Genomic DNA, 13,588 nt, shown 5'->3' with positions numbered 1-13,588 from the left:
TAACACCCTACAAAAGCTCTTGGTACCTGATTCTTACATAACATGTCACACATCCACTATTCCACCAAGCAGCAGTGGTAGAGAGAGAGAGAGTGTGAGGGGGAGGGGCGGTAATTTATGGATTTATTGATGTTATTTTACATACAGTGCCCTCTAATTATTGTCATTCTTGATCAAGATGAGGCAAATTTGACTATAGAAAATACATGCGGATCATTTCATATTCCATTTTGAGACTTGACAGAAAGTAACCTCACTTAAAATGTAGCGTGTTATTGACGTACGAACATGCAAGTCCATCATTAACTTCTACTGAGAAGATGCATCCATGTCTTATACCCAAGATGTTAAGAATTCTACCACTTCTACCTCTTTAATATGTACTTAGATACAGGATTTAATTTGTTTAAACTGTCGACACTTTGTAAATATGTAATCTGTGTTCTGTGCTCAGAAAATTTGTGAAATCATGTTCTATTTTCTGGAGGCAATTGTTCAGAAAAATGTGTGGTAAACCTTATTCTACAAAAAGCAAAGTCCTTCATAATTTGTCATATAGTGGAATCTAATAGCAGCCTTAACCATGACTCATCTAGATCTCTAGACTCTTTGGGCTCTATTTTCATGGATAGGGTAGCAAAGGCGCAAAGGGTAGTCAAACGCGCACACCGCGAGCGCACAGGGCGTGGTGACTGATCTTTGTTCATGTTATGGCCAGAGGCGTGCGGTGCACCTCCAGCACAGTTGGAAACAATGTTGTATCAGGACAAATACATTGGGTCATCAGTGGGTGTGGTAGGGGCTGACGTCAGCCATGACCAGTCAGATCACCTCTTTTCCTTCGCTTTTAAAGCAGGGCGCTCTGCGCCACAGCGCACTGACCGCTTTGTGATGTAGAGAACAGTTTAAAGCGGATCTGCCACAAAGGCTTCTCCCAAGAGGAAACTGATGTCCTTGTGTGGGAGGTGCAGAACCGCCACGAGCGAATACAGAGCACCTTAAATAAGCCACCAAGGGCAGATGATGTTAAATTATCTTGGGAGGATGTAACACCTTTTGTTACTGTGTTGCTCTGGTCCTAGGAGAACCGTTGCCCAATGCAGGCAATGGTTCAGTGATATCAGGCGAAGAGCCAAACAGAAGTTGGTGGCAAACCGCAGGGGTAGTTTGGCTACAGGAGGGGAATATACCAGTCAGTCCCTGACATCTATAGAGGATGTGGCTGCCTCCACAATTCACAAACCATGCGTCATGGTGCATGATGACAGTTCTCTGTTGGATGACAATCAAAACTGTCAAAAGTCAATTTGGCCAACATATCATCCACAAAAAGGCTTTGCAAGCTTTTGAATACAATCTGTTCATGTGCGCATCGCTTGATGAAGGCAAGAAAATAGCACAGAACACAACGGCACTTTGCACCGTGCACTTTTGACAGTCTGAGCAGGTGGGTGACGCAGGCGCAACCTTGATACCGAAATCGCACTGCGCTGCTTGATCGCCACTGACACACCGCCTACTGCGCCTCTTCTCTCGATTTGCTGCAGTCAAGTTCATGGTGAGTCACCGAAATACCAAACGGGCACAGGCGAGAAAAACGGTGTGTGCCTGATGAAAATGCCACTTTGCCGGCACAAAGCCCCGCCATGCGCCCTCACAGAAATAGAGGCCTTTGTTTATTACTTCGGCATGCTCTTTAAAGCAAGGCAATGCATTTAAGATTCAGTCAGATGCATTGTCTTACATCTGAATGAATCTCAATCAGTTTTTCTGGTATCACCAGGTTTAGCTTTGGTCTATTATAGATTACATGGTTGAATAATGCAATATCAAACCATTGACATTGGAAGGGAGAATGTTAGCACTGAATCCTTAATACCACTTTGCATTAAATGTTAAAAAGTAAAAAGTTAACTATGGCACATTTTGGAGTAAGATTTCTTCTGCTTATTTTTTTATATGACTTCTTGAGGACAAATTGCACTCTAAAGTGTCTGATATGCATTTTTAGGCATAGTGGATTCAGGGAAAAAGTCAGTAAAGCTCATTGGTGTCAAGAAGGTTGATCTCCACAAAACAAAAGTCCAAGGCACACTTTTTTGGAAAAGTTAAAAAGCCATTTATTTATGGGCTGCGCCTATGCGTTTTGACTTACAGTCTTTATCAAGGCAAAAGTGGCAGGGAAAAAGACAACTGGGATTTTGCTCCCTCCAAGTCGATACTCGATACTTTGATATGTCAGAGTGTGAGTGGACTACATACAATAGCCAAACTGTTGTATACATGATGCCAACCAAGATCTATTCAAAAGCAAGAGGCTGCAGCAAAGGCTTCTTAAAGGAATAAACCACGCATCTCATGATCTGTGGGTAATACATGAAGCAGTTATATATTAATCTAAATCAATTTGCCATGTAACCAATTTAGGACAATCTTTAGCTTTGTAACAAACGATGCCAAAACTGTGAATAATTTTGCCATAAAAAGTTATCAAATGTTGGAAATTGACCATTTTTTAACAATTGCCTTTGAATGATGGAATACACTTTTTTAAAAAACAAAAAATCTGGGCTAAGAATAAACTTTATTGTGTTATTCAATATTTTACAACCTTCTAGGCCAACTTTAACCAAGGGTGCCAACAATTCTGGAGGGCACTTCATAAACAGCATAATATTTTACATTACAATTTGACTTTTTATATTTATGGATGGTATCTGTAACCAATATTAATGCTTCGAAAAATAATGTTGTGATTGGTTATTTAGATAAACATCTTGACCTTCTCCCAAAATACTCAATTTAATATTGTAGACTTTTATATTGATGTATGGTATCTGTAACCAATATTAATGATTCGAAAGATGATGTTGTGATTATTTGGATAAATATTTAGACCTTCTCTAAAAATACCTAATGTAATGTTGTAGTTTGTGGTATTGTGTGTAGCCTACTATTTCTAACCAACAGTAACCAACAGCAGATTCAAAAGACTATGCTGTGATTGGTTAACTGGACTAATGAACCCATTGTATCCAGCTGTGCAGTGGTCCTGTGTGTTTGGTATAGTGCTCACTTTACTCTGATGATGGCCTAAGGCTAACTCTAACCCAGTGGTTCTCAAACTTTTTCTGTCATGCCCCCCTTTGGAGGAAGAAACATTTTCATGCCCCCCGCCCCAACAAAATGGTCACAAAATGGGCCAAGTTTAACTTTATTGAAATAACATCAAGATCATGAACATTCCTTTCACCTTTCTTTCAGTAATTTATGTTGTGCAAATAAAAAAAGCAACTTCCACTTCAACTTTATCAAACCACTTTTTGTGACATTTGTCACTAGATTGCTCCATCAGTCTGTGTGCTTTTTCAAAAACAGAGAAAAATCAAATAAAATTTGCAATCACTTTGCTAGAACGATAACAATAAAGAGCAAGATAGGCTTCGTCATATTTTCTTGACTTGGTTTTTGGTTGATTACCGTCGCACTTTGTCTTGTTTGTCTTGGAAGCATTGCCTGTTTTTCTTTTTGTCCCTGTCAAATATCTCTCCATTCTGTAAACCTACAGACTGTCTGAATGAACACCATTGCTAACGTGCAAGCACGGTTTGTTTATTGTTCCGCCGTGAAAAAGATTCCGACGTCAAAACATTAGTTCCGCAGTACATTTTTCCCCCCGCTCACGCGCGCCCTCCCTGTCATGCCTCTGTGCCCCCCAGGGGGGGGCGCGCCACACACTTTGAGAAACGCTGCTCTAACCCAACAGCACACTAAATGGTGCATTAAGTAATCTATGACTTTTATGGATCTCTATTGGTGACCAATAGGAACTGCAACAATATCAGCAGGTCTCTGTTAGTGTCTTGAAATGCCAATGGGTGGGAGTTTTTGCTTTAATGGTTTTTGCAATGTGCAGTGCCCAGCATAAGGGAAATCCAGGCAGTACGGTAGAAATCAAACCAATTGGAGCATCAACCAACTGGAGGCTAATGCGCTCTACATCCACATACCAGGAAATAGCTTGCTGATTTTAGAACTATAGTAGCTGTGTGAATACATGAATTAAATATTTTGTTCAGCGATTCTCTTTGTTCCAACAACACTATGCTACCACAGCATTTTGAAGTTAACAGGTGGAGTTTTTAAAGTCAATGTAGTTTCACTTGCTACACTACTACACTTGTTGTTCCTAAGTGAGGGAAAGAGAGGTTTGAAATCCAGAAATCTCAGCACTTGGCCAAGTAATTGAGTTGACCCTATCAGCCCGCATAGATATATTATGGTCATTTTGTGCTATGCGGGTGTACAAACTTTAATATGTAAATATGTGAAACTGATACTATTTTTGTCACTCATCTGGAAGTTAAAGAGAAAAAAATGTAGTTTTCAAAACAATTCAAAATGTCATAAAATGCCTTATGGCAGACATTAATTATGATATGAACACATAATAAAAGCTGAAAGTGACATTGAATTTACTCAGTATTCATGAATATGCCATGAAGCTGTTATAAAGTACTCGCTCAGATAAAACAAAGTTACTGTGTTCAACTGAAGTTCCACCCAACATTTAATATCTGCAAAGCTTAATCTTAATTAAGGTAATACTTATGACATAGTTTCAAAGGTAGCATAGCAATGAAACATAAATTATAAAAAAAAATAATAATACACAAAAAATACACAAAGTAAGGTGACAGAAAACTAATTTAGTGATATGACACAAAGCAATTAAGAGAACCTCCTGTAATTCCCACACAATCTGTGAGACATTCAATTAAGTGCTGTGATCAATAGCATCAAAAACGGTGCTGAGGTCAAGTAGAGCCAAAGTAGAATATTCACCGCTATCTGCTGCTAAGGGAAGGGCATTTGTCACTCTTGAGCAAAGCTGTCTGTGCTAAGAATGGAAACCAAAATGGATTTTTTTCATTTAAATCATTTCTACACTGCAGACCATTCTTTCTTGAACATTATACCGTAGAACCAAATGAGTTTAATAGGCTAATAATAACACAAAATTCTACGAACACTTTCATATTTTCAAACATTTCCTCTTGGGGGAATTATTTCAGTAACCATGCAGTAAAAGTGAGACTTATCCAATAGCTACATTTGTACTGTGTAATCTGCAAAAACATGAGAAAATACTAATATAAAGTGTTTTATTAGAGCATTACACCATCAGATCAGCTTTGTTGCACCTTGGCATATAATCTACAAGTGTCTGGAACTCTGGAGCAATGGCAAGAGGGATGTGATACCTCTTGTGTTTGGTGCTTTAAAATATATAAATCTATAGGCCATGTAATAAAAACCGCTGACAACTTTTTATTACTGAAAGGGCTACTATTATTCAACATAGTTTATGCTAAAGTGTTAGCATGGAGCCTTTTATCACGCAACATAGTGTATGCTAAAGTGAGACTACTATCACTCAACATAGTGATCAGTCAACATAGTATATGCTAAAGTGTTAGCATCGAGACTACTATCATTCAACGTAGTGTATGCTAAAGTGTTAGCATGGAGACTACTATCACTCAACATAGTATATACTAAAGTAACATAGCATATGCTAAAGTGTTAGCATGGAGACTACTATCACTCAACACAGTGTATGCCATGGAACATGGATAATATTGGTGTCTCTATTCTCATCACTTAACAGCTAACTTGACCAACAGGACAATCTACCTAAAATGTCCTTAAAACTCCCGTCTGAAAGGTTGAATGGACCCTAGCCATGCCAGGAAAATGCATGCACTTACATTCCTTCAATGCACACTGTATTCATCATTTACTGTTTCTATAATTTGGCAGTTGCCCGTATACTTGTCATGATAGGACTTACTCAAATTGTCTCCTCTAAAACCACTCAAGGGATTCCACTGTGTGAGGTGGACAGGTCATACAATGATTCTGACCTTTTCTTGGCTGCCTCTAGTTGTCAGCTCACTGCACTGACACTGCGTTCACACTGTGAGCAACTTGGTTGATGGGTCGCTCTATTCTGACCGACTGTGGGCGGTGTGAGAGGCTACGACTGCATCTATGTAGAGGCCTGCGGCTACAAAGTTCTGAACAGGGCAACCGTATGTTTTGCTGCTTTGGTCTTGCCTTTCATAAGATTACATTGTTTTGATGAGTTAACGTAGCTAGCTAGAGCTTACCATCGACCCCAACAATGAATGTTCTCCAAGCGTCGTTTTTGAGACGTTTATCCTTGTAGTCTTTGAAATAAAAGTTGTCAAGAACTGGGAAGCTTTGAATGGCTGGAATCAATTTCTCTTCCATTTTTCACTTGTCAGACAGAACTATTGTTCATGAAACTAAATCACACCGGTAGAGAAACAAGGAAGCGTGGAAATCTAATTGGCCTTTGACTGCTGATGACGGCTAAAAGTTCAGCCGTGGCCCACTTTTTGGTAGTGAGAGTCAAGCAATCTGATTGGTCAAAGAGGCATTCCAACCATGATAACAATTGATATTTATGTCTGCCATGTCGCTGGAACCTAGTATTGCCTCTTTCTTGTTTACAGTTGTTTTCTGTTCTTACTGTATGTATGTGCAATACTTTGAAAAAAACTTTGCAGTCAGCTCAAAAGTTGGTAACGATTGTACAAAGTCCATAATACCCTTAAGGGCGTTCTTTACTGTGATTATGGGTATGTCATTGCTGTACTTCAGTGCTGCCTTGTATCTATTGCATCATTACCTTGCATGATTTGTACTCATAAACACGGTAAAGAATGCCCTCTCGGGTAATATTGCTATATTCATACACCCACATTCAGGAACACTGCTCAGAAATAAACCCTTGCAGTCAATGACACAAGCACACACACGGTCAGCCGTATTCACACACATTGTGAGAACACGCAATCAGACAGGATTGAATGCAATCAGACATTGGAAAACAGACACACACTCTTGCTCTCTCTTTCTCACACACACACGCACACACGCTCGTGCCCAATTCACTAAGGGTTGTCATGTTTTTATCAGCAGGAGAAGAAAATCATTGTATGCCGTTCACTAACCATGTACGCGGATACACATCTTGTCCCTTGAAATGTCGGAGGGAAATTAACAGCTCCAAAAAGTTGGTGATAACAACCAGTGCAGATGGCAGCATGGCAAAACAAAACAAAACAAAAAAAAAGTTGAGTACATGTAACATCTTGGCGCATCATGTCTCTCACTGTGATGGGACCATGCATGAATTTATAAAAAAAAAAGGTAATACTCCTACTACTACTACTACTACTAATAATAATAATGCCTTAGTGATAAACGGTAGGAACCCCCCCCCCCCCCACCAAAAGAAACAGATACATGTAGTAGATGATTTAGTATGAGTGAGTCTGGATTAATATTTCATATTTGCAGCAATCTTTTCATCCTTCAATCTCAAGTACAAGATATTTATTATGTGCAAAACAACATCGAACAAAGCCTTATCTAGCGAGATGAATAAAATCAAGATAATGGGGCCATTGTACTTTGCCTGATGTGGGTTGTACAATGGGTTTGATTTCACGGTGAAAATGCATGTGTGTGGCTCAGCCTGATAGGCATACATTTCTCAGTGAATCAAATGCAAACATGCCATTTTTAGTCCTGGTAAAATGGAACGTGGCATTTTCTCTCCCATTACAGTCTTAGTGAATCCGGGCCTGAGGCTAGCTTTGTGCAGCGCGGTCTTGGAGTGTCATCGTCTGACAACTTTAATCTAGGACCGGCTGCCTCAACTTTTTGACATGGATGGCCAAGGGCTGAATTGTAACCTTTGTGGCCCGTAGGCCAAATATGCTACTGGCCGTTGAAAATTTAGAAAATGTCACAGGTAGATAAGATTAGATGAAACTTGAAAGGAATCGTTGGGGAAATTGGGTCATTGCCGCAGCAAATAGTAATAGAATACAGTATAAATAAGTGTAAAACAAATAGGGGGTATTAAACATAATGCAACCGACAATTATAACACTAGGATATATTAAGTAGAAATATGTGAATGAAAAGTATGAAATAGATGGATTACAGGTGTGCAAAGTAACAGCAGTAGAGCATACTGAGCCGAAAAGAATTAATGAAAAATATGCACAATATGACATTTTTATAAAGTTCTGAAATCTATGCAGTATTAAAATGAATATATAAAAATAAAGATGTATGCAATATATGATAAAAGAAAAAGGTGACTCATAGCTTCATAACTTACATCATTAAAATGCTTATTAAGAATGTTATCTGAAAACACACCTCTGATATTGTTAATATATACTATATTAAAAACCAACAAAAGAGAATATCTCATTCTCTTAAACCCTTTGGAGAGGCAGAGGATTTTTGGACAGTTTTAACTCTCCAGCTTGGAGGCAGCTCTGACCAAGGCCAGAGTGATCAATACTCACAGCTTCAGAAAGCCCATGAATTACTTACAAAAAGAGTTTCATTAAAATCTGTTCATGTTAGGCATCAGCAAGCGTTTTTAATTCTTTACACTGAAACCTAACGTAAAGAGAGCAACCTTAGATTACACTCAGCAGTCACTCGGATGAAGGATAGAGAAATCTCCTTTTCCCAAACAGCCTTTAAGTAGTATTTCATCAGTCGGTGAGCGATAATCCTCCACTCATTAAGTTATTCAATAATCAATTACATAATGCTTAACAGCAGCTAGTTTTTCCTCCCGTTGTCTTGCCCAGAAATATGATGGCAATAAACCAATGTTCTTATTTCTGACCATGCAGTGGAGAGTTGCCTGTCCCAGATTTATGTAGATTCTTCTACTATTTCCAGTTTCCAGGCAATGTAGCTCATATTGCATGGAAGATTGGAAAGATGTGCACTTCAAAGCTTTGCTGAATACTAACACAGTCTTTGTAGAGGCTGAGCTCGTCTCAGTTTTTCATGGTGCTTCTGACTTTTGGTATTGACATATGTTGTATATTCCACAGTCTAGTTTCTCAGCCGTTGGTATGTATTCTGGTGTTCCGCTGTCAGTCGCTTTGTCTGTTTAGTGGTTGAATGGATGGTAATAGTGCCGTTGTGTTAATGTGGGAATGCACAGTCTCATCTGTGATGGGAATAAGCCAAATTAAGTGACAGATTTATGCACTCAGAGGAAATGCATTAAGCACAGCTCAGACTACCAATTATATATTGCTCCCACTATCACTGAGGTGCCATTATCATAGCATCATAATGTGCATTTCAGTTATGAAGAACTGTCTTCAGTGCAGCAGGACTGTAGGCTGTAACCAAATGTATCTCACTTAAAGTTACAATAAGAGACTTTTACCCTTGTGGCAGGGAGTGTATTGTTAGTCCCGCCCTCCTCCCCCTCAGTTGGTCAAGTTCCCACTCCAACACTTGTCACTCATCTTGATGAGCTGTCATCCAGCCTGAGGCTGAGGTAACAGGCGTCTGTAAAGCCTCTACAGGCGTTAAAGAAGCAGGCGGCAAACGCAGCTTTGCTGTTCATTCTTTTCTTGCAGCTTTCCTCCTTTGTTGTTGTTACTAGCCTCACCTTGACAGCCACAACCAGCTCGCCACTGGCCACGCCCACACACATGGTCACAGACAAACACAGACTGATAATGTAGCCTATAAAATATCCTATTAATTTATTATTACTTTAATGTGAAAAAATGTTGCCTGTTGCAGCTTTAAAACCCCTCTGCCCACTGAGGTGCAGTACAAGTGTTTTAAGTCGCACCTCTGACAATGTCCTAGGTGGCGTCAGCACACGTTTGTTATGTTGCCCATTAATTAGTGTAGAGTAAAGCCCCCAACCCCCCCTTCACCGCCTTCTAGCACATGTCAGAGTTGTTTATTTACCACCACAAGAACAATTAAGCAGCCGACAAGACAAGCCACCCTTTGAAGTCCTCCCTACTCCCTCCACTTCTGCCTCGCTTTAGACGGAACTTAGCAGACACCTTGCAACGCCCTGCCGCTGCCTTGTAACCTTCAGTGGATCCCTTGAAATACATTTTGTAGTATGTTAGCGTATTATCATAACCAGATGCCCACCCCACCACCCACCTCCGCGCATCTTTGAAAAATGAGCTTCAGTCTTGAATATTAAAGGCGGTGAGGTTCATTTATTTTGGGCCGTGTTTGGGCCACCAAGGGGAGCTGATTTGAATCTCGTTTGTTAAGCTGTCTATCCTTATCTGTCAGCATCAGAGGATGCAATTTCTCTCTTCCCACCTCATCCTCCTTGTCTCCTAAATGGCAGGGATATTTAGAGGTGCTTGACAACTGAGGCATGCAAATTAGCATTTGATGTTTCTCGCTCTCTTTTACTTTCTCTCTCTTCTCGCCCCTCTCCACCCCTGAGTCGGTCCTTTTAGCCTCCTAGGGAGGGATGTATTTGTGATGTTATTTTTGTAACTATGTAGGAGGCAAGCTGTGGAGGTTTTTGTATAAGGGGGAATCACAAAGGCTTTTATCCATAAGTTTCTTCTCAACCTCAATTGAGAGCTTGTGAATGCTAATGCGTGATCTTTGCACCGGCGGATCCATAAGAAACGGCGCATTCTAGATGAGTTTTCTGTTTTATTAGCAGTCTAGCGTTGACATTTGGTTTGATTTTCTTGATCTGATGGGGTCAAGAACTTTCTGGTCAGATAGTCTGTACTGGTCAGATAAAGCAACATATTCTTATTAAAGTATAACCAAATAACTTTTATGCATAGGGTATAAATTCACTGGTTGTGGAGCAATACAGAAGACCCCCCACCACCATTAGTAAAGTGTAGACTCATGTCAAACCACTTTTTTTGTAACAGGAATCAACTTTGTTCGGTGCAGTGCAGGCTCAGATGACACCTGTGACCTGTGAGCTGCTTTTTATTAATATACTGCATTGTCCATTGTCTGAGGTGAAAACCAAGTATCTAAGAATATTTTCTAGAACAATACACACAGCTGCATCCCTGCTTAGTTACAACACTCTCTGCTTATAACCCTCCTGTATATTTTACACACTGACCTTCCTATCATATCCCCAGCAGCTACTGTGGAAATGTAATGTAATCCTTGAGATTCTTGTTTGATTTCGTTGGCATCTTTGGTGATAATCAGGCATTGCTGAGGTGTTTTATTTATTTAAGCTCCTTTGACACATGCAGCTTCACCCAGAAATCTGCCGGAAATTTTCCATGTCAGGGGTCATGTGTGAGAGGGAGCCGGAGTCGATATTCCAGAAAAGGTTCATCAGGCAGTTTCCCCCCTTCAAGACCTAGCGAAATTCCAGGAAATCTTCCTTTGGGATACTAGTGTGAACAAAAGCCAGTCAAATGCTTGCTGGGATGCACCAATTCTAACACATATGTTCCTCTCTTTCTCCTGTACAGTGGTGAGTCAGAACCTGGTGACAGACAATGTGTCAGTGGTGGAAGGCGAGATGGCTACCATTAGCTGCCGGGTGAAGAACAACGACGACTCGGTTATCCAGCTGCTCAACCCCAACAGACAGACAATCTACTTCAGAGACATGAGGCGTGAGTACTATACAAGGGTGGAGCTTACAAATGACATTCACTCTCTTTACTGTAATTAAAGGATAAGTTTGGTGATTTTGGACCTATATATAATTTGTCTCTTACATACCTGTAGTGCTTGGACCCACAGAGAATATTGGCTCCAGAGTCAGCTGTCTAACATTGAGTCCAAATGGGGTCAATGTAACTCCAAAAAAGCCAGTCTGTGAAAACCAAACCTGCGTTAACTACCTGTAACATTAAATGCTCAAACTTCCTCATGATACAGTACATACAGGCATACGAGGTACGAGGACAACAGGATCCCAGTGCTAAGGGACAATGCAAAACATAAAATGGACAGAAGCATATACTTAGCATGGTTGTAGCTGTGGAGGAAAATCTTCTGTGTCCAGTAGGGCATTATCAAGAGACCATGTTGCTGTGCTGTTTGAGGGGAAAATATGCTGCAGCTGGTAGCAGAAATGGTCTCTCTCCCTCTTGCAGCATTGCCGTGTCATTACATAACGACAGACATGTCCGTGATTTATATCAAACGTGTTTAATTACAGTATCAAGTAGTTTGATACGATCCGCCGACGTGTAAATTAATCCCATCAATGCATCCTATTTTAAGTCCAATCACAAGGATTCTATCCTGGTTTTTCCTTCAACATCTAATGCAGGTTTATTTTTAATTAAGTTCTATTTTGATGCAACTATAAAATTAGATACAAGTATTGACAGATTAGTTACATTTGGTGATATTAAGTCAAGGCAGAGTTGGAAAGTACGGCACATTAATTAGGGCATATGCCATGAAATGTGTAGTTTCAGTCGTAGTGTTGTAATATATTAATTAATACTGTATAACATTACTTGCACTTCCAGTTAGCTACATTAAGTTTGACCCACATGCATGGGACTTCCATGCGTTTTCAGCACCTGCCCATTTATAGATTCAGGACTTTCATTAGCTATGTTTAATCAGAAATAGTCTGTTCTTGCCAGGTTTGAGAGATCATTGGCTCCAGTGCTCCATGCTAGCACTTTAGCATACACATGTTGAGTGATACTAAGCCACTAGCATTAATTCAAAAGTGAGAAAATAAATGAGAACTTGTAGCAGCTCTAAAGCTAAGGCTAAGTCTGCTAAGGTAAGCTAAGGCTAACACAGTGTATGCTAAAGTGTTAGCATGGAGCACTGGAGCCAACGATCTACTGGGGACACATGGATGACTTTGGTGTTTATGTTCTCATCACTTAATGGCTTACTGTGCCGTGCTGTGGTGTCATTGTTCTACAGTAGTGTTCTTAATTTGTTTGCTGGCAGTCCAATATGTTTCCTGAATTTTGACTAGCGGGCCCTTAATTGAGTCAGCAGGTCAGGTCTTCCCAATCTTAGAACGGATTGTTTGTTAATATAGTGTTGTTCCTTTTATGTTATCAGTATTATTATCTTTTTTATGCAAACAAGGTGTCTTGTGATAGCAGCTCCCCTGCTTTTGCCTGTGATACACAAATTTATGATGTTAAGTTTCATAATCAAGTGCATTAATGCGATGTGGCACCCGGCCAGGGGCTGTGCCTTCACAAATTATATACTAATACTGATTAGCATTTGAAAACACATCAAGAAAGGAAAAACCAAGCCTAATTGCCTGTGCGAATCCCCATTCGGTAGCACGCTGACAAGCTTTTTTTAGTTGATTTTGATGAGATTGTGAGCCTGATTTGATCAGCCGGTTCATTCCAAGGTCATCAGAAAGTATTAGGCAAAAATTTCCTGCACTAGAGTTGGAATAACACAAAGCAAAATAAAAAAATAAAAAAGTTTGACATTGACTGCTTTTGAAACACTATTCTATGAAATATGCAGCCTGTCGAATTTGAACCAGTTTAAGTTGAACATATATCTTACTTATCTTATCTCTTATTTGCCGTTGTGCCATTACATTACATACATTTGAATAGATAATTACTGTGTGCCACTTCATTCAAAATTTCCAAACAATTTGAGTGGAAATAATTCCTGGTACTGGAACAATAATTCAATGCATTAATAAGATTAATTTACATGAATTACTTGGCAT

At 39.7% G+C, this 13,588-nt stretch overlaps 1 protein-coding gene across 1 annotated transcript in view; it reads left to right on the top strand.

Moving 5' to 3' along the window:
- cadm1a (cell adhesion molecule 1a) overlaps window positions 1-13,588 on the top strand; it is a 366,432-nt gene that overhangs the window by 268,550 nt on the left and 84,294 nt on the right. The window contains exon 3 of the mRNA XM_078286385.1: window positions 11,370-11,516. Within this exon, the coding sequence (XP_078142511.1) occupies window positions 11,370-11,516 (147 nt within the window). The remainder of the gene's footprint in view (window positions 1-11,369; window positions 11,517-13,588) is intronic.

This window comes from Centroberyx gerrardi, chromosome 11, assembly GCF_048128805.1.
Source record: "Centroberyx gerrardi isolate f3 chromosome 11, fCenGer3.hap1.cur.20231027, whole genome shotgun sequence".
Taxonomy (NCBI): Eukaryota; Metazoa; Chordata; class Actinopteri; order Beryciformes; family Berycidae; genus Centroberyx; species Centroberyx gerrardi.
Note: the sequence above shows the minus strand (reverse complement) of the source record. Positions and strands in the feature narration are given on the sequence as shown.